This window comes from Sebastes fasciatus, chromosome 22 (genome assembly GCF_043250625.1).
Source record: "Sebastes fasciatus isolate fSebFas1 chromosome 22, fSebFas1.pri, whole genome shotgun sequence".
In the NCBI taxonomy this organism is placed as follows: domain Eukaryota; kingdom Metazoa; phylum Chordata; class Actinopteri; order Perciformes; family Sebastidae; genus Sebastes; species Sebastes fasciatus.
In genome coordinates, this window is record NC_133816.1 from 2675363 (window position 1) to 2698179 (window position 22817).

The following is a 22817-nucleotide window of genomic DNA, read 5'->3' on the forward strand; positions in this document are numbered from 1 at the left end:
CCATTCACATGATGGGTATCGAATGAAGTACTCTATTAGTATCGGGATCACTTTAAGGGTACTGGTAGTGGTGCTGGCATTGGCAGTTTTTAAACGATACACAGTAAAGTAAATAAAATGAGCGGCAACATTAAAGTGATGAACACATGAATGCATCAATAATCATAATACAATAATATAATATACTGTATATGGGCCATTCTGCATAATGAGTAGGATACTTTTAATGTATTTTGATGCTAATACTATTTTTGTAAAGATTTCTTTTTATTAGCAAAATGCTTATTTTACAATTCAATTCCAACGTGTGTCTTTTCTGTTTTTAAAATAAATGTTGAAACCAGAAAAATAAAATAAAATAAAATAAGCAATTCATAATTATAGGAAAAACATTTGGTAATGATATATTATTGATAATGAACCTATCCTTGTATCAAGTAACTACATAATAATTATTATTATTATAATAAAGAGTAAATGAAAATATAAGAATATAGGATACATTCAAAGTAATGATTGAAATTGATATATATAATAAACACACATATTTAGTGCCATGCTAATACTTTGTACTAAAATAAAACTTTGAACGCATTAGGAGTATTTCTACACTGTGGTATTGGTACTTGTACTTCAGTAAAAGATCGGAGTACTTCTTCCAGCACTTGATATAATCCACACAAAAAAATAATGGCGTATAGGAGTACCTGAGGGGTGATTTCATTTATTTTTTTATCCCAAAAACAAACTGTTGAAAAACGAAAAGGAGCTCTAGGCGTGTACAGAGTGATGGAGGGGTGAGCCAGGTGAGGAGGAGGAGGAGGAGGAGGAGGAGGAGGAGGAGGAGGAGGAGGAGGAGGGGGGGGGATGGGAGGGAGCGGAAGGCATGTACCCGGGGATTAGACTGGCGAGACTGGAATTCCCCCGCTCATCAGAGACTGATGATTAGACACCTACACACACCGCCCTGCCCTGGATAACACACACACACACACACACACACACACACACACACCTACCTAGGCATTGATGCAGCATAGAAACACACTGCAAATAGACAAACACTCTCATACACGGAACACACAGCTGCCGTCGTTAATACACACAAACACACCGAGCGTGTGAATCCGTCCTCAATCTAACCACAACTAATAACTTCTGCTTTCCAACACTGATCCCAGAGCAGTCAGAGACCGCAATCTGAGACTAGAGACACACATATTTATATACGTTTCCAGTAGAAATGTTTCTAATCAAATCTATTTGGTTCTAATTCTGATCAGCGTGTGAGATAACAAAATGTTCTGCTTAAAGGATGAGCCTGTAATGTGTCTGACTGCATACATTACAGGTTTATTTGCATGCATAGGACACTGGCCCCTTGTCATTGTATCAGAATATAATATACTTTTATTCATACTTCAGCCTCAAATACGTTCAAACATTGCCCAACTATTTTAATGTTAAAAACAGATCTAACCTTTCTATTTTCTATTCAGGATTCTTGACTTTTGTAGCACTTGTCTTTTCTTTTGTCTTAATGTTTATTGTTACGCATATTCTATAAACCTGATTCTGATGCATGCATCTCCATTAGCAGGATACAAAAATGGGATTTTATCTGTCCTGGTTTTCCTTCACAGGCCCAGGGGCCCAAAATGTCAGGGGCCTCCTAGGTCTTCACCTACAAAATGTAACTCGAAGAGACACAAACCAACCACAATGATATGAAAAACAACTACAAAGAGACACAATGACGAGAAAGAGACAAAAAACGACCACAAAGACACAAAACGACTACAAAGAGAGACAAAGTGATTACAAAGACACACAAAACGACAATAAAGAGATACAAAACGACTACAAAGAGAAATAAAACGACTACAAAGAGACATAAAACGACTATAAAGAGACACAAAATGACCACAAAGAGACACAAAACAACTATAAAGTGATACAAATGACTACAAAACGACTGCAAGGACACGGAACAACTACAAAGACAAACAAAACACCTACAAAGAGACACAGAACAACTTCAAAGGCACACAAAATGACTGCGAGACACAAAATTACTGCAAGGAGATACAAAATGACTACAGAGACACAAAATTATTACAAAGAGACACAAAATGACCGCAAGAAGATACAAAATGACTAGAGACACAGAATGACCAAAAATAACACAACATGATTACAAAGAGACACAAAACGACTACAATGACACATAAAACGACTACAAAGACACACAAAACAACTACAAAGAGTCACAAAATGACTACAAAGAGACACAAAACAACTACAAGTGGACAGCAAATGACTACAAAGAGACAGTAATGACCAAAAGTGACACATAATGACAGACTAAATGACCACAGAGACAAAAAACGGACTGTGTCTTGTTCCTACGTACGAGAGGTGGTTGGGTCTGCAGAATATAATCCGCCCATGAATTAGTGTGTTTGCTGCCGTTTTGGTTACATCTGGATTGCACTTTTCATGGTGAAAATATGGAAGAACACTTTTATAATATAAGCAGTATATATTGTTAGGGTCCTTACCGTTAATCTGTTTAGATTATTTGGCATTGTTTATATTTTATATTTGCATTCTTATTTTGTGCTGCAACTGCTGCACAACCCTTTCCCTTTGGATGAATAGTTCCATTTGATCTCTTATCTTATAACTTTTCATGTGACTTTATAACTAAAATATGAGAAAAGTGATCAGAGTATGGTATGCATTACTGCTGACAATTTGATGCAGAAAAACTAGAGGGTAACGTTATTGTAATGGTATCACTTCATGGCTCAGCATGTGTGTGAATGTTCTACTTCCTGTGTTGAGTATCTGTGTGTTTAAAGTGTGTGTGTGTGTTTATTGTCGTGGTGGAGAGTGGCGCTCTGGGCTCCGTGAAAACGTTGATCCCTTTCATCACTGCTGGACTTTGACTACTTCAAGGTGCTGACGCCCCAAGAGCGACGACCAAACCAAATATTTTCACAAAAATCTGACCATGTGTGTTTTGACTAACCGGCTCTTTGGAAGAGGAAGACCCCCGACTGTCTCACACACACACACACACACACACACACACAAACAAACACACACACACACACACACACACTCACACACACACACACACACACACACACACACACACACACACACACACACACACACACACACACACACACACACACACACGCCATCGTGCCACAGTGCCGGTCCAGGAATTCCATTGATATTCCCGTGAATTCTCTTTCTTCTGAACGTAATTTTCCCCCCAATCTTCTCTTTTCATTTGGTCTAATGAATGTTGACCCTGAGTGACCTCCTGCTGAGAGATACCTGCAGGGAGAGCACTTACGCATCTTGAGGCACCAGACCTAGTTCATTTTGTAAGCAATTTAGTGTTAGTGCAAATACTGCATTATCCACAAACTTTCGAGGGAGTGTTTGGACTTTCTAAAACTTGATGAACAGAATAACAAAACTAGGACTATAAACTACACTACAAATCTCCGACTGAGCTGACGGCAAAAATCAATACATCGCTACAAGGAAAAAACCCATGGTTGGGCTTAAAATAAGTATGTAAACTAAGGAAAATATGTACTGAAACGACCAAAAATTACACAATGTGATTACAAAGAGACACAAAACGACTATAAAGAGACACAGAATGACTACAAAGAGACACAGAATGACTACAAAGAGACACAGAATGACTACAAAGAGACACAGAACGATTACAAAGAGACACAAAACGACTACAAAGAGACACAGAATGACTACAAAGAGACACAGAACGATTACAAAGAGACACAAAACGACTACAAAGAGACACAGAATGATTACAAAGAGACACAGAACAATTACAAAGAAACACAAAACGACCAAAAATTACACAATGTGATTACAGAGAGACACAGAACGACTACAAAGACACAGAACAATTACAAGGAGACACAGAACAACTACAAAGTGACAGAACAATTACAAGGAGACACAGAACAACTACAAAGAGACAGAACAATTACAAGGAGACACAGAACGACTACAAAGAGACAGAACAATTACAAGGAGACACAGAACGACTACAAGGAGACACAGAACAACTACAAGGAGATACAGAGAAACTACAATGAGACACAGAACAACTACAAGGAGACACAGAACTACAAAGAGACAGAACAACTACAAGGAGACACAGAGAAACTACAATGAGACACATAACAACTACAAGGAGACACAGAACAACTACAAAGAGACAGAACAACTACAAGGAGACACAGAACAACTACAAAGAGACAGAACAACTACAAGGAGACACAGAACAACTACAAAGAGACACAGAACAACTACAAAGAGACACAGAACAACTACAATGAGACAACGGAAAACACGTCAGAAACGTCACTAACGCAAGTTACAAAAAAACACCGGTCTCGAACTGCGGTCACGCTAAATGCCTTGTGAATTATTGCGTCATTTCTGCGCCTTTTCGTGCGACTGGGCTGAAATATTAGCACCTTCAGTCTCCATTTCATTCCAAGTCTTGGTGCCTTTTCTCACTTGGCTGTGCTCTATTGGGAGTTTTAGGTGCTTATATGAATGCAAATCATTTCACCGTTTAATCTGAAGATCTAAATGATTCTAGAAAGCTGTGCAGAATATGTAAACATGCATCGCTGATCTATCAGTGATTGTTACAGAAAAATGTCCTCACGTGGATCTTGTAAACAGGGAGGGTTGAATTCCTACCCACCCTAGCCCAGCCCGGCCCGGCCCAGCCCAGCCCTGCCTGACACAGGTTTAAACATGCCCCTCTACCATCTCTCTGCAACGCTCCACATACATCACCACTTGGCACGGTGCGTCGTAGCTACGGGCAACAAGAAATTAGAGAGGTGCGCGGCGGCTTGCCAGCTGAATACCTGGATATGTGTAGCCTGGGGGATAGACTGAGAGGGGGGAAGGAGGTGAGAAAGAAAGAGAGAAAGCTCAGCACCTTTTCTTTCTAAATATGCTTTAAAATCACGCTGATAAGATCACGCCTGTGGGATTTGCTCTGCGTGATGCATTCAGGTTCACAGTCAGAAACTGTAACTGCAAAAACAGACAAATCTGTGTGGTCCGAATTGTTCTTCCTTTGGGCTCAAATCTGTTTCATACAATCATGAACATCTTTATATCTGTAACCACCTCCTGCTGTCTGCTCTCGAGGGAATTCCTGCACCCTGAGCCAAAAAATCTCAGCTAAAAACATCCATCCAAACAAATCACGTTTCAGGAAAATAAATGAGCCCGTTTACGTTTAAACTTAACAGACTCTGCAGAGAAAGTGGACATCTGTGTAAACCTTCTGCTCCGTGCTTCCATAAACCAAGCAGTGAAACCTGCATGCTGGAGGTGTATAGCTGTTTGGATGAGCCGCTTCCCGACCTTAATATTTACCCAGGAGCCTCCGCTGTAGACAAAACAAGATAGCACTGGATGTCCTGATACTTTATCTGTGAGATAGTGGGACAGAGAGGAGAATCGTCTTTCTTTAAACTCTGACTTCATTCTGACTGGGACTGAAAGCTACAGGGATTAATATATGTGGGAAAGGCCGTGACAAAAAAAGATGTTTACACCTTTACTCCACGCCCACAACTGATTGTTAACTTAATAAAACCAGGCTGTAGGGATTCGCTCCAATGCGGCTCACAGTTGGTGTTCCAGTTCATCCCAAAGGTGTTGGATGAGGTTGAGGTCAGGACTGTACAGGCCAGTCAAACCCATGTCTTTATGGAGCACTGAGGTTAGGGCTGGGTATTGAAACTCGATACCTTTAAGGTATTGACCGGAAAAACCAAGAACCAAGTAGTATCGAACCTTCTCCAGTCAAACGACAACTGCAATCGATCCTTTTTGTGCCCAGATCTAGAAAAAAAAGACTATTACTATGGTTTGCTTGCAGCCAATCACAGCAAGTGTTCTATGATTTAATGTGACGTGTGATTGGCCCACTACCACAGCAGCTACAATCAAGCCCCCGGGAAGAGCGCCGGTCGTTGATGCCAATTTTACATAGTGGCCAAATGGCGGTACTACAACTTCAGTGTCCGTCATGTGATGGTGCTAACAGCATGAACAGTGCTAATGGCACGTGTCCACAGGATCCGTCCTTTCCAAGCTTCCCATTCATTGTCTATGTAAGCAACCGTGCAATGCATTCTGGTTGCGTTGTGGCGCGTTTTCGAAAGACAGGGCGTCACTTTGGGCTCTCCTCAGTTTGTGTAAAGTTGAGGTCTAGGCTACTTTGTGCAAATCAGGTGAGTCTGGCGCGACCCGCCGCCTCTGAAAAACTAACTAACTGTTGTCGATCTAACATATAGACATATTCAGCAACTGCACGGATTATTACTCGCCTCAAATGTTTTCAGAAACACATTTCGGGGAACTTTTTTCGTAATATACGAGAAAAAAGGCTTCCAAACGAGCCGCCATGTTGGTTCCGGTTTGAAAGCTGGGAGCAGCGGCCCACGAAGGGAAAGCTTTCGTCAAATCAGGTGCTGAGTGGCAGACCAACAAGGGTCCAATGCTGGGAAGCGAGGCGATCCCTCGCATCAAAAAACGCCCCTGTTTACACGTACCATAACAGCTGTATGAGACACACCCACAGCTTCCATTCACATGATGGGTATCAAATGAAGTACTCTATTGGTGTCAGTATCACTTTAAGGGTACTGGTATTGTTACCGGCATCGTAATTTTTTGAACGATACCCAGCCCTAACGGAGGTATTGTCATGTTGAAACAGGAACGGACTTTCCCCAAACTGTTGCCACAAAGTTGGAAGCACACTAACATTACATTGTTCTAGATGATTCTCACCCAGCCCTAACCCTTAGCACTTTGAGGTACATTTTGCTTTAAACTTGTTCTTTTTTGTAATTATTTATGACTTTTTGTGCATTTTAATATGTTAAGCTTATTCGACTCCTGAATTGTAAACCCTTTGCACCTTAAGATTTATTCTGGTATAGCTTCTCTTTTACATTAGTTGCATTTCAATATGTTTTATGATGATTTTGTTAGCATGCTGTCCTGTCTGTCCTGCACTATAAGCTCATCAAGGCAGATTCCAGACAACGGTTGTTGTGATTAAGTTCACTCAACAAACTAAACTATGACCATGCTTCTACCTGTACACCTGTAGTTTCAGTCTTCACCACATGAGGGCGGTAACAAGAGATGAGAAGCATCTGAGTCACAGTAAAGAGACTAAACATTATTTTAGACATTCATGAATCAAAAGTCCAGCAAAACAATAACTTATTCATTTTAGATGCCTTCTAAAAGCCTAGTTTTTGTCTAGGAATGAGTTACATTTAAGTTGCTGTTTTCTAGCTGTAGTTTGGTTCAGATCCTCACAGCTGCAACATGCTCTCTCTTGCTTCGCCTCAGTGTTGAGATCTGATCTGGTGAAGAGGCAGGTCACAGCAGCTTCCTGCCGTGCCTATGTACATTTCTCTTAAATTTGCTCACTTAAAACTGCCTCTAATCAGAACAGTCACATCTAGAGTTCAACTGGGAGGCTTTCTATTGGTTTTGCACTAATAAAATGAGAAAAGGGGAAACTTTTAGAGGGGAAACACGGATGACTTCAACCAGCGGGCAACTCCGGGGTCTGATAAGTGAAGCCAGTGCTGAAAGAAGTCTGATTGTATAGAAGTCTATGAGAAATGAGCCTACTTCTCACTTGATTTATTACCTCAGTAAACATTGTAAACATGAGTTTATGGTCTTAATTGCTAATTTCAAGTCTTCTTCAATACAGCATGATGTTCATCTAGTAAATTTATGGTCCCATTTAGAGTCAAATAGACCATAGAGCAGGGGATGCTTTAGGGCGGGGCTACCTTGTGATTGACAGGTTGCTACCATGGCGTTGTCCTTTCTGGGTGTTGTTTGTGTTTTTGTCATACAACTTTAACCCTTTCACTGTGTGTTTTCACTTCATGAAAGTTAATTATAATCTTTTGGTTGCCTAGAAGTGTCTTATTCAGCGCTCGGTCGTACTTAACTCCATCCTCTCGTGTCACTCCTGGTTGTAAAAAACCAAGATGGACACAGCCAAAAAACAAGATGGAGACGGTCAAAAACCAAGATGGAGACGGACAAAAACCAAGATGGAGACGTCCAAAAACCAAGATGGAGAGGGACAAAAAACAAGATGGTAAAAGACAAAAACCAAGATGGTGACAGACAAAAACTAAGATGGTGACAGACAAAAACCAAGATGGAGACGGCCAAAAACCAAGATGGAGACGGCCAAAAACCAAGATGGAGACGGCCAAAAACCAAGATGGAGACGGTCAAAAACCAAGATGGAGACGTCCAAAAACCAAGATGGAGAGGGACAAAAAACAAGATGGTAAAAGACAAAAACCAAGATGGTGACAGACAAAAACCAAGATGGCGATGGCTAAAAACCAAGATGGAGACGTCCAAAAACCAAGATGGCGACGGCCAAAATGCTGATCTCGAGGCTTTAAAACCGTAGTCCAGAAACCAATGGGTGACGTCACGGTGACTACGTTCACTTCTTATATACTGTCTGTGACTTCAACCTAGAAATGCTAAGACAAGACATTTGCTGGGACGGACTAGCTTTTTCAGATTAGCTGCTAGCATTTTAGCAAGCTTTAAAATGGTGGATATTTAGTAGCTTTTCTTTACTGTCCAATGAAAAAAGTGTATCCAAAGTTTTTTTTTGCATAAAACGTACACGAATTTACTCAACCAATAAAGGAGCATTTAATTATTTTTTTTGCATAATACAACATTTTAAAGGCGAGTTAGAAAGTCACCTAGACACAATGAGCAAGGTCAGTTTAGGGACCAGTTCCTCGTTCTATCTGCAAAACTTAAAATCTATTTAGTTAGTTTTTGTCAAACATGGAGGACAGGAGGGGTCCTCAGCGCTCTATGGCTGCCCAAATGTTTGCCTTCAATATTTTCTTCTCACATTTTTCCACCTCGCCTCTCATCTATCCCTCCACCCCTGTCTTCTTCTTCTCTCTCACTGTGTTGTGACAGATGTCTGATATTTCCCGTTGTTCTGAGCGACGGGGGTCTGTTTGTCTAGAGGAGACAAGGAATGCCGTGCACTCCTTGTTGACACGCACAAACAAACACTTATATACAAGCAAACCCCCCCAAAAATAAGGGTATGTCTTGTCTTTACATTTTAAATTTAATTCTGTATGGCACTATATTGACGATAAAGATGTGGAAAGAAAACGCAAGTAATCATTGTCTCACTCTTTGCCTTCGGGAGGGAAAATGTTCTGTTATAAAATCGGCCTTTTATCACCACTCAACCACATACAAACAGGTGATAAATTAAAGGAAAAACCTGAATTAATGAGCCGAGAAGTTCAGAGTCATAAAGAATCTATGACAAGGATCATTACAGCTCTTCTGGAGGCTAAATAAAGACACTTTGTGTATTTTTTCCCCTTTAATTTGTCACCCATCTGTATCTAAATCAATAAACAGAAAGAAGACAGGCCACAAAGTCATTAAAAATGAAAAGAATCCACCAATAAATACTACAAAGATGACGTACAATCATGAACAGAACACAGAACTGTCCCTAAAAAGTTATTCCAGGCAAAAGGACAGATAGAGGATAAAATAAAATAATATTATATTCATAAAAATACTAATTAACAACTAATGCAGAAACAAGCGTTGGATGAGGTGCCTCCGGCCCCCCCTCAGTGTCACTAAACAATGTGAAAAATGCTCCAGCAGAGACCTCAACATGCTCCACGCTGCTGAACATTATCCTGCGACTGCATGCTAAAGGCTTAGCTGCATACCAGCCGGCACACTGACCTGAGATTAACTAGGACCCGGCTCCACCTGACGAACACACACACACACACACACACACACACACACACACACACACACACACACACACACACTGAAACACAGCGGCATGCAGCTTAGTGTAAAGTACAAACAGTATTTGTGACTTCTGTGTATGTGCAGCACAAGTTATTAAGACTCTGATCTGATGATTGGGAGAAATGAAAGAAGGGAGAGAAGAGAAGGGACTTGTCCTCCAAAACTAAATTACAAAATAGTTTTTTCTATCTGACACCTTTATGGTTATGGTTTGATTAAAGCTGTATGAATTGATACGCAACAAAACTATTATAACAGCCGCCGTTAGGTTTAGGCAACAATAGGACTGTGTATCAGCAAGAATCTGGCGATACGATACGTATCACGATACTGGGGTTACGATTCAATACATCACGATATATTGCGATACTGTAAGCAAGGCGATATATTGCAATCGATACAGATACATACACATAAAGAATCGATACAGTATCACAAAACAAAATATTGTGATACTCAATATTTTCGATATTTTCCTACACCCCTAACCGCTTTGTTAGATTTAGGAATCTAACAAAGCTGTTAGATTTAGGAAAAACATCATGGTCGGGGTTTAAATAAGTACGGAAACAACGTAACATCAGTACGGAAAATGTCACAAATTTTTCCTCCTCTGGTTGTGCATGGCGTACAAATGGCACACCAAAAGCAACGCCGTTCTTATTGCACGCTGAATGCAAAATATCCTGTCATTCACACAACCCTTCGTGCGACTCTTCTGGTTATACAGTTAAGAAACAGGCCGTGAACAATCCATGCATCCATTCCACCCGCCCTCCTAAAAGTGCTACAACAACATCACACTACTTCCAACCTTCGCTCCGGAGAAACTGGAGTCGTAATTCTCACGACCACCAGAGGTCCTTGTCAGGAAAATGTAAACATACCTCTAAGGTTTAAGAGTGAAGGAGGGAACAGCCAAGTGGATCAAATATATTTCTATAGCTTGTCCTTTACTTTGAAATGACTCCGTCTGGACACGTATAATGTGGTAACCCACTCTGAAATATGTAAAGAAACAGTAGCCACAAATACAGAAACGCACGCTCACTCATACCATTTGTTCCCATGTGGTTTTTGGGGAAGCCCTGTTTCCTCCTTAGTAGTGTGATTAGAGAAACAGGTGCTCAAAAATGGAAGAGAGAGCATTAAAAGTAGTGAGGGAACAAGAGAGAGAGTGAGAGAAAAACAGAGAAGAAGAGAGAACCAGATGCCCTCCCACACTATAAGATCCATTCAGCTGCAGTCAAAACAGATTTCTGCCTCTCTGAAGCAGCTCTAATGACTTCATTCATTCGCCCACAGACAGCCACAGACTACACGCTAAGCTGTGTGTGTTTTAGTATTGTGTGTGTTATCGCTCCTCGCCATCAGTCTCTTATGTGAGATGAACAGATAGAGGGAAAGACGGAGGCCGAGAGACGACAGGAAGGTACAAGAAGTGTTATTTCATGACAGATGTTAAGTGAGGCTTACAGGCAGACTGATTGGTGGACTTTGCTGTCAATCACCATATCAATGCTCTGGGTCTGAAAAGTGAAGCCAATGCTGTAGTGTCTTAAACCTGCATTCTTTCTAATATCCAGCAGGGGGCGACTCCTCTGGTTGCTAAAAGAAGTCTGATTGTACAGAAGTCTATGAGAAAATGAGCCTACTTCTCTCTTGATTTATTACCTCAGTAAACATTGTAAACATGAGTTTATGGTGTCAATCTCTAGTTTCAAGTCTTCTTCAATACAGCATGATGTTCATTTATTAAATTATGGTCCCATTTAGAGTCAAATAGACCATAAAGCAGGGGATACTTTTTTTTTGGGGGGGGGGGGGGGGGGGGGGCACCTTGTGATTGACAGGTCGCTACCACGGCGTTGTCCGTTCTGGGAGTGTTTTATCTTAATTGTACTATTTTGAGCACCCGTTGATCATTATGAATTATTTCATCCTATTTTATTCTAGTAACATTTTACTACTTCTAACATCCTCAGTGTTGCTTGTAAAGCACTTTGAAGTGCATTCGATTTGTTCGGAAGTTGCTTTGTAAATCAAGTTGAATTGATTGATTTCGATGGAGAATTCAGGTGGAGAATTGGTGGGACACTTTTTGTAATTTGTAAATTTAAAACAATTATCTCTTGCCGCCATTTGTGAATGCTAATGTGTAAAGTTGCCTTGTGGTTGCTTTTTTTTTTTATTATTGTAATGCCAGATTTTACAACAAAGTTCTACATTTGTTAGGAACGACAGGAAATGAGAAATTAGAGAGTGACAAAAAGCTTGGAAATAGGGCTTGGCAATATGGAGAAAATCAAATATTACTATATTTTGAACCAAATACCTCAATGACGATATTACGACGATGTTGTAGGGTTGACTATTGGTGATTTAAAAAAATATTTAGACAATGAGATTTTTGAAAACCAAGATGGTGACGGCCAAAAACCAAGAAGGCAATGGCCAAAAACCATGATAAACACGGCCAAAAACCATGACAACGGCCAAAAACCATGACGACGACGGCCAAAAACCAAGAAAGCAATGGCCAAAAACTATGACAACAACGGCCAAAAACCATGACGACAACGGCCAAAAATCATGGCGGCTAAAACCAAAAACCAAGATGACAATGACCAAAAACCAAGACGACGACGGCCAAAAACCCTGATGTTGACGGCCAAAAACCAAGAAGGCAATGACCAAAAACCATGACGACGACAGACAAAAACCCACGAAGGCTATAAGCAAAAACCAAGATGGCATTGACCAAAAACCAAGATGCTGAACAGCCAAAAACTTGTACACATAAATGTTAATATAGTAATCAGTAATATGTCTATAATGACTAAGTAGGTAAAGACAAATAACAGAACAGCTAGAACAGTCTGGTAAGTTCAGAGAATTACATCACTTTACTGTAATGCAGCCTTTAAAACCATGAGAAGACACTTATGCCATATGACGATCTCCAAAATATAAGACGATATTTAGTATCATATCACAATATAGATATAATATTGATATGTTGGAAACAAGGAGAGTTTGTGTTTTACATTCAGCTTCCAGTTTTAAAAGAAGATGCAGAGAAAGAGACAAGCCTGGAGGAGTAACAGGAGACAGGGAGTGGATGGTAATAAACAGGCGTTGAATGATGTAAAGACGAGGGCGAGTCAGCTCGGGTTGGACTGCAATCACAAATATTTGTTAATAAGTACTTCAGGGGAATCTGTACAACACAGGCTGCAGTTTAAAGCAGGTGAGAGGGAAAGGAGAGGAAGAAGTAGACATCTGTAGATCAAGGTCAGACAGGCTAAACTCCTCCTTCTCCTTCGCTCCATAAAGAAAGAATGCAAAACAATAAATAAGAAATATGCGGTACATTTCAATCTTCCTGCATCTTCGGTACTTATTTGCTCGTTTGATCCTTTTTTTTTGCTTTTCAGTCGAGCTTTTATTGTTTTTCTTTCTTCCCACCTGAAGCCATATGTCTTGTTTTTTCACTTTGTCCCTAAGCAGCGCTCGGTGTTTCCTTTGGGCTGTAAAATTAAATTTTTTTCCTGAGAGAAAAAAGGGGGAGCATTATGAAGAAAAGGAGGTCAGGAAAACAGAAGAAGAAGAAGAAAGGGAGGGAGGGAGGACTGTTCTGTGTAGGTGGACTTGTCAGGTAGCCACACAAACATACTGCAAGAAAACAAAATTCTGATAAAGTTGCTCATAGGAAATAATTCAAAAGCCAAAGTTTAAGCTTTTTTGAATTTAAAAAAGTATACACAACTTCAATACGAGCTGGAACGAAAGTGGTTCTCCAACTTGAAAACACTTCCACACCTGCATCAATGATAAATAATTCCCAAACTTGCACAGCTTCCACCTCCGTAAGTCCGATGTTTAATGTTCAAGTTCCAGATGTCTGACTTTCCCACCAGCACATGAACACAACATGGTAGTTGGCGAAAATGCAAAAAACACATTATGAAATGGCAGAAAATGCAGGTCTGGATTTTCACCAGAAGCTGATCCCGGAACCAAATCTTGCAAACAGACACAAACAAACAACTTTCCATTTCCGAAACAAGATTCAATCCCACATAAATCTGTTTCTGCTGGTCTTCAGGAAAGAAAAACACTCTTTAAGTGTGCTAAGATCAAAAGAAGAAGTCAGACGAGATGAAGCAGATGCAGACTGAGATATAGACGCCCCTATGTTATGCATCTTAGGATATCTTACAAAGAGTTTATTTATTATTTACTGAAAGTGCTTCACTACATATCCACTGAAATCTAAATCAGCGGAACTATCTTCAGTATCTGAAGGACCGGTTGATAAAAACATTACAGAGGATCCAACCACAATTTCAAATGAGCTACTATAGGTTGGAAAAGTAGCAAAATAGTGTTTACTATTGCAAGAGCCATTTCATTTTAATAGTCATGGATGCTTTCCATTAAAAAAACAAAATGACGACGGCCAAAAACCAAGATGGAGACAACTAAAAACCAAGATAGCAAGGGCCAAAAACCAAGATGGCAGCGGCCAAAAACCAAGATGCCGACAGCCAAAAACCAAGATGGCGACGGCAAAAAAACGAGATGGTGACAATCAAAAACCAAGATGGCAACGGCCAAAAACCAAGATGCCGATGGCCAAAAACCAAGATGACGACAGCCAAAAACTAAGATGGCAACAGCAAAAAAACAAGATGGCGACAGCAAAAAAACAAGATGGTGACAATCAAAAACCAAGATAGCAACGGCCAAAAACCAAGATGGGACAGCAAAAAATAAAGATGGTGACAGCAAAAAACCCAGATGTCCATGGCCAAAAACCAAGATGGAGACAATCAAAAACCAAGATTGCAAGGGCCAAAAAACCCAGATGGCGACAGCCAAAAACCAAGATGGTGACAACCAAAAACCAAGAGGCCAACAGCCAAAATCCTGAACTCGGGGCTTCAAAACCATAGTTCAGAAACCAATGGGTGACGTCACGGTGACTACGTCTACTTCTTATACACTGTCTATGACTTGTACACATAAATGTTAATCAAAATCAATACAAATGTCCCAGAACTGCTTACTTCACCTACCAAACAGTTCAGTCCTAATGTCACCTTTTAAACAGATACCTGAAAAGTGTTATTTTTATATGCAGATGTACTTCTCACGCCTCACAGCGTTTTAAACTTCAGGTTATGGGAAGTTACAGATTAATTTCCTGCAGTGGAAAAGGACTACATATACTGGTAGGATGTACTAAAGTCCAATACTAACTAAATACACTGGCAAACTGTTGCTTCAAAGCCATCGTGGGCAGTAAGTAAGAAACATGGGGTGTAAAGGGTCAGTTTGTTGTATATCATAGAAAGAAGGGTAAAATGACTGATCTTGTCAATGGAGTCTGGTCTGATGGCTATAGAATATTTTCACCTTGCCGTCACCTACACATCTTTTTAACCTTAATCTGTAACCTAATTCAGCCCCAAATCCACAAAGAAAGAGCTCTGCTTTAATCTGGATATTCTCACTGCCCTTCAAAGAAAAGATCAGAGATTCCTGACTTTTATAACCCCAAGAAACTTTAAATCCCACACAGACCGAGTGAGCGGTTAAAGCTGCTGTCATGTGGGGAGCCGTGAATAACACCACGACTATGAGCTGTTGTTGTTGTTTTTTTTGGGGGGGGGGGGGTAGTAAGCAACAAAGTAAAAATAGGTTTAGACTGCATGGTGGTCTGGTTAGTGATGAGAGCAACAATATAATAAGAAGGATATAGATGGACGGATGATGGGGGAGAGGTGAAAAAAAGACACGGTTGACCTTTAAAGCCTCAAACCAAACAGTGAGGGATGGAGTAAATAAAGAAGTCTCTAACAAACACACTGTGTTTACCCTCCTCTTCACACTGAAGGGGGAGGAGGAGGAGGGAGGAAGAGGGGTGATAATGAGGTTAAGTGAAAGAAAAAGAGATCTAGTGCAAAGAGATTATAATCCCCAGTGGGAAGGGAAACCAAGGCTGGACGAGGAAAGAAAAACGTAAAATTAGTGTTCAAATTGTTTGATTTATTACTTCTACCACTACCACTGGTACTCATCCCAACGTACCTCTATCATCCTCTTTTCTCGGACTGCCTCCCCCTCTCTTTTTCCCTCCCCCATCCCTCCCTTTCTCTTCTCTCTTTGTGTCCTCGAAGGCAAATTCCACCTTTTTCTCACCTGCTCTGAGAGAAGGGCTCCTTAAACAAGCAGCAGTGCGGGCAGCAATCATATTGACCTCCTTTATATAGTTACACATTATAAAGGAAGGTATGTGTGTGTGTGTGTTTTTTTCCTGGTGGAACTCACACTGTGGTGTCAATGAGTTGGAGATGTCATTAAGGATTAACAGGTGGACAAAAGTCACCGAGAGCTAAGACCGAATGTTTAGACAGCTAATTACCTCCATCCAGTACTTTCACTCCCTCCTCCTCCTCTCTGTTTACTGTTTCACTCATTCTCTCCTTCTGCAGCTGGAGGAAGCAGTAGTGCAGTGTTATATATGCAATATTTAATAATGACAGAATGATAGAAGTAGTAGTGGTAGTAAAAGGAGATGGAGTGATGGGAGGAGCGGGAGTGGGTGTAGAAATACTACTAGTAGTAATACTGTAATACTAGAAATGCTAGTTGTAGCAGTGGCAGTTACAGAAGTTGCAACGGCCACAAACAAAGATGGTGACTTCAAAAAACCAAGATGACGACGGCAAAAAAACAAGACGGCGATGGGCAAAAGCCAAGATGGCGACCTCAAAAAACCAAGGTGACAACAACCAAAAATCAAGACGGCGACCTCAAAAAACCGAGATGGTGACTTCAAAAAACCAAGCTTACAACAATCAAAAACCAAGATTGCAACGGTCAAAAACCAAGATTGCAACGGTCAAAAACCAAGATGGTGACGACCAAGTACCAAGACGGCGACCTAAAAAAAATAAGCTGACAACAACCAAAAACCAAGATGGCAATTGCCACATATTATAGTAGTATAGTAGTAGTAAGTATTATAGTATATTATAGTAGCATACAATCGTTGTGTGCGTGTGTGTGTGTGTGTGTGTGTGTGTGTGTGTGTGTGCGCGCACAGGGAAGCATGCATCACATTAAGTGTGTGTTTGTGGTTGCGCGGCATGACGGGTTCAAAGGGAACCTCCAGGTATACATTACAGCTGAACCCCCTCACCTGGCTGAATGGAGATTCATATCTGGGTGAGGATTAATACTGCACACACACACACACACACACACACACACACACACACACACACACACACACACACACACGACCAAATAGCTATGAAACAGTGATGTATGAGACGCTCTGTTTATAACAAGTTAATGATTACGATCTGAACGAGAGGCTCTTTGCAGGAGTTGATTGTGAGTTCAGTGGAATCTAAAGGGTTTACTTTACTAAGCAGTAGGACAGTTGAGAAGTTAATACTTCTTTTATAATCAAAACGTCACCGTGTTTGGTGATATGTGTTATTTTAGTGAACAGTGATGATAAAGACGAGTTGGATTCCAGAGGACATATTTGCTGGTGTGGGTGTCATACCCACGGCCTCCACTAGGGGGCCTCAGTGAGACTACTGCTGCAGCTCACACACAACCAGGAAGACTGGATGAGTGCATTCATTCACATCTTCCTTCTTGTTCTCAACTCTTCCGCTTGACTTTTATTTTCTGAGAAAAGATGAACTCTTTTAACGTTTCTGACTCTGTTTTACAGATGTTTCATTGAATCTGTTTTGTATAATTGCTTGGTTTGGAATGCTAATTACTTCATTTATCCTAATTTTAGGATAAATGAAGTAATTACTGTATAAATGAGCTTTTGTTTGGCTATTATTAGGTATATTGTTGCTTTTTAAATGACAAAGATGACAGTTAGAGGTAGAGTACTTGCTTTGGATGAAGAGAAGGCTATGTGTGTCCATGTGTGTTCATTTCTCCTCCACAGTTGTTGTTGTTCAGCACTTGTTATTAATCTTTGTATTAATTCCCTTATTTATTCTATTTAATTTTCCCTTTTATTTCTTTATATGTTTTTTTTTTATTAATTTTAAAATTTATTTATTTGTAATCATTTTTTCACTTATTTTTTTTTCTTTTTTAAATGTGTGTATTTATTTATGTATTTATGCATTTGTACATGTGTACGGTTGGTCTTTGTGGTATGTTGCTGGACGGTGACAAGCACAGCGTTTTACTTAAAGTTGAACATTTTTCAACTCTTGGTGACCAGATGAAAGCACCTAAAATATGAACATAGCGGTTGTGGTGGTCGGTTGCCATCCACAGCGGTCGGCTTGTCAATATTATTGCAATATTGCAGATAATGTGACAGCCCTAAATTGGAAGTTTTGTAAGATTTCAGGGGACGTCAGGATATGCTCTTGGACATTTATTACAGGCAGGTCCTTAAAGGAGCTAATGCTATAATGAACTGCCAGGACCTTCCACTGCTGAATAGGGCTGTGAATCTGGTGATACGATACATATCACGATACAAGGGTTACGATTCACTATATTGCGATACTGTAAGCAAGGCGATATATTGCAATTTTTTCACAGCCCTACTTCGAGAAGGAGCATCTCTTTACAAGAGAAATAAAGTATTGACTTAGTCAATCTTTGCATGTAAACTGTTATTATTAAAAATCAATACTGCGTTTTCGTGAATCGATGCGGTATCACAAAACATAATATCGCGATATTTTATATTTTATATATTTTCTTACACCCCTACTCCTGAAGGAGTTCAAGCTTTTGCCCCCTGGACGTCGTTTTCAGGGCACCCGTTAGGAGAACTAAAAGATTCCACGTCTCCTTCATCCCAAGTGCTATTAATATGCACTTCTATTGCACTATTGCACGATTGTAAAACAAATCCCCCCCTCACTTACTCGCTTCTTTTCTGTAGCCTGATCAAACTCCACTTACTGATGAAGGCGGTGAGATGTGGTTGAAAGCCATTAAGTGGACCAAATCTTTGTTCTTTCACGCTCAATTATTTGGTCTTTTTTTTTTTGCTCCCCTCTATCCATCTTCACCCTTTCCCCTCTGAACTTCCTCTTTCCTAGAGGGTGGGGTCAGCTACATTCTCAGGGTACAAAGTGGACCCCCTCCCTTCCCCCCCTTCATCTCCATGGCAACAATAACAGCCACTCTTTATTTAGTACTTTTCTTGTACGTGATTGTTCTAACGTGGCTGGAGTATCTTGTGCATTATGGAAATATGAACTGATTGAAATGATTGTCTGCATGCATGGATGTACATATTGGACTAGGAGAGCATCTTCACTCCTTAATTGTAGATGTTATTATTTTATCATTAGGACATATTTACCTCTAGAGAAACAGATGTAAAGTAGGGCTGCCCCCTCTTAGTCGATTAGTCAACTAATAATCAGTCATTTTTTATCCTTTTTTCGTGCTGAATGACTTATTTCTAAGGAATATATGAGCACATCTCTGGTAAACACCAGATTTAAAGTGCTGCTTTTGTGTGATTATTTGTGGAGTATCAGAATTAAATATAAATATGAATAAATATAAAATATTTTGTTGATTATTTATTGAATTGGGACATACAGTTGCTCTTAAATATATATATAAGCATAAAGAAATGTAAGAAAATTGAAATAAATGAGCATGTAACACGTACATGATGTACATAATGCTACAATATATGTAGAGCAATATAAATAAATAATACAAAATATAAGACATATGTACAAATATGTGCATCAAACACATACAATATATAACCGCAATACAAAATGCTGAGAAGTGGGATCGATTAAGTGTGTTAAATATATGTAAGAATAGTATAAATAAGAATATTTATTGAAATGTGACTCGGTTAGTTGACAAAATCGTACGAGTGTTAGTTAATTCCTTTTGGTCGAGGACTGCCCTAGTTTAAAGCATGATAACAACATATTGAAGATTTAATCTGTTTGATGATGCAGCAACATCAAGCACCTGGCAGGCAGGAGAGAGGTCTCCGAGTTCAGATGCTGATGCATGAACTCAGAGGAGGAAGTATAAATTTTGAGCAGACTCGCTGCACGTCCTCTCACTTATAGACCTCACCCTGACCGTTACATTAATTCATTAATTAATAGTGATGTTAACAGCCTAAAAAGCTGACTTTGTGCTCCGTTAAGTAATGCGATACTGCCATAGAAACACAGAATGCAAGGTGGAGGTATATATATATATATATATATATACATACATATATATATATATAAAGGGTCTTGGAGCATAAAACAGGCTCATACTGAAGAGCAGGCCTGATTGGACACGCCTCGCGTGTGGGAGGTGCATCAGCCTGCAACTAGCCTCATGAATATTAATGAAATGTGAATATTCATCACATAGATGTTAGAATATTACATGAGAAGTCAGACTGAGGCGCTTCCACTGATGATGGATGAATTTAGATGAAGTGGAGTTGGAGAGCAAACAAATGCAGTGCGGAGAGGGGTGAAGTGTGCGTAAAACACGCACACACACACGCACACACACGCACACACGCCTCTCCTGGATCTCTCAAGTGCAAAGGCACACTTCCCCTTGATGCATATTAACTGAGTGCAGAATCTCAACGTGCACTGAGAGATAAAGGTGTATTTGATGTGTTCTATGTGCGCCAGTGAGCAGGTGCTGTCAACATACAACACACCTGCAGGGGAGATGCTCCTTCAGCTGCAAAATCACATTCCCGCTCTTACAACAGGGATGGGAATGGATATTCTCCAAAAACTAATTGACGCACGACATGTTTAAAGGCTGCCAGTCAACTTTAACTTGGAGACAAACTTGCCCTTTTCTCCGCAACACAGCTCCCATGTTTGATTAGAAGAATAAAAGGCAGATGGATGCAGGAGGCTGAGAGGAGTGCGTGTTGCTACAGGTCGCCTCCTCCCGCTGCAGCCAACAGGACACTAACTCCCAACTACGGAGCACAGCCCGTGGAGCTGCTCGTCGTTAACAAAAAAAAGTGCCACTAAAAGCTCAGCATGAATCTGTAGAAGTGGGATTATTATTAGAGTTGTTATAAAGCAGCCTCTCTATTTATAAACCGTCGGTGTGAGAGAGCCGGTGGTGTCCCGGTACCGGCTGACTGAGAGCAGCAGGTCTTCTTCGTGCGGGGAAATCTCTGCAAAACAACAAGAAGGAGAAGAAGAAGAAGCGCACTTACCGCAGAGTGGGCTCGCTGCACCGCGACGCAGAGCGCGAGGAGCAGCAGCGGCGCCGCGAGCTGTCGCAAGTCTTTACTCATCTTTGAGGGAATAAAAGAAGGATCCGCGTGCGTTAACACTCACTAAACTGTCTCTAGTCGCGAGTCATAGCCCTGCGTTCCCCCCTCGTGCACACTTTGAAACAGAAATAATAAGACTTCTTCTTCTTCTTCTTCTCGGTGTGCTCGTTGCGCTCGCAGAGTCTCCCAGTGGTCCTGGTCCTGGTCCTGGTCCTGGCTGTGGCACCGTGCGCCTCTGCAGTCCTCCTCTCTAATTTGTTCTGTCCTCGACTTGCAACCAGCCCAGCCGGATCTACTTCCCACACGCTAGGGCGCACTGATATCACCTCCCCTGCACCTCCACCAACACGCACAACCCAGCTAAAAGTCACTTTCAGGCTGATTTGCGTGTTAGAATGTGGCGGTACGCTGATAAATCAATGCGCGGCGTTTCAGTTCCACATGACGAGTTGTTTAAAATCTCTTTCACAATTAAAAATAGTTTGTTAGGACCTCGCAAAGCGCGGATGGATATCCTTCCTCCTGCGTGCCTCCCCCAATCCTACCCAGCGCCTGAGGCTGCACAAAAAAAAAGCTTTGACATTAAACCTTTATTTGACATTTTCTATACGCCCGGACATGTTGCATTCCTGCCAGATTATTAAGGGCCAAATACTCATTCTTGACTCCTGACAGAGGGATGCTGCCGGCAGAATGGAAGTCAAATTTACTTTAAAACTAAAAAACAAGTACATCATCCTCTCCTTCTCATTTTACTGCATTCTTCTAACATGGGGTGTGGAGCAAGAGCTGCTCATAGTGTCTATAATATATCAAACTATATGGATGAGATCATCAAAACCTCCTAAAACACACAGGACATTAATACACTGACATTTCAGTTTTTCTTTTTCTTGTAATGTAACATTAAATGTCCGAGATAATAAATCCCGAAAGCACTAAAACACCTAAACTGCAGATGATGTCAGTTATTGGAGTTGTAAAGTAATCAGGAGTTAATGATTATTGGTCTGTTTCACAAGTTTCACTCTCAACTTGCATTTTATGTGCTTTAGCTCTGGTCTCTCGCGGCAATCCGGTTTCACGGGAAGGCGTAAAAATCACCTTTTCGCGTGTCATTTGTACGCCACACAACAAAACTACGGTAACGTCCGGAGTTAAGCTGAGCCAACAAAACCACTCAGTTTGGCTTATGGTGCGTGTCCACATGGCTTCGTCCTGTCCACGCTTCCCATTCATTGTCTACGTAAGCAGCCGTGCAATGCATTCTGGTAGCGTGGCGGTGCGATTCGTCAGACAGAACGTCACGTTAGCCGCTCGTCATTTGCATAATGTTGAGGTCAAGGCTACTTTATGCAAATCAGGGCTGTCCGACGCGACTCGCTGCCTCTCAAAACTCCCGAGAAACTATTAAACTAACCGTTGTTGATGTAAAATAAAGACAGACTCAGCAACTGCATGGCTTTTTTTTCGCGTAAAATGTTTTCAGAAACACATTTCGGTGAACTATTTTCGTGATATAAGAGAAGAAAGTTTCCAAACG

At 40.7% G+C, this 22817-nt stretch overlaps 1 protein-coding gene across 2 annotated transcripts in view; it reads right to left on the reverse strand.

The window, feature by feature from the left end:
• Positions 1 to 21542, reverse strand: part of col4a5 (collagen, type IV, alpha 5 (Alport syndrome)) — a 74163-nt gene extending 52621 nt beyond the window's left edge. For both annotated transcript variants that reach the window (XM_074623117.1, XM_074623116.1), the window contains exon 1: positions 21215 to 21542. In XM_074623117.1, the coding sequence (XP_074479218.1) occupies positions 21215 to 21295 (81 nt within the window). In that variant the 5' untranslated portion in view covers positions 21296 to 21542. The remainder of the gene's footprint in view (positions 1 to 21214) is intronic.
• Between the last annotated feature and the right edge of the window lie 1275 nt (positions 21543 to 22817).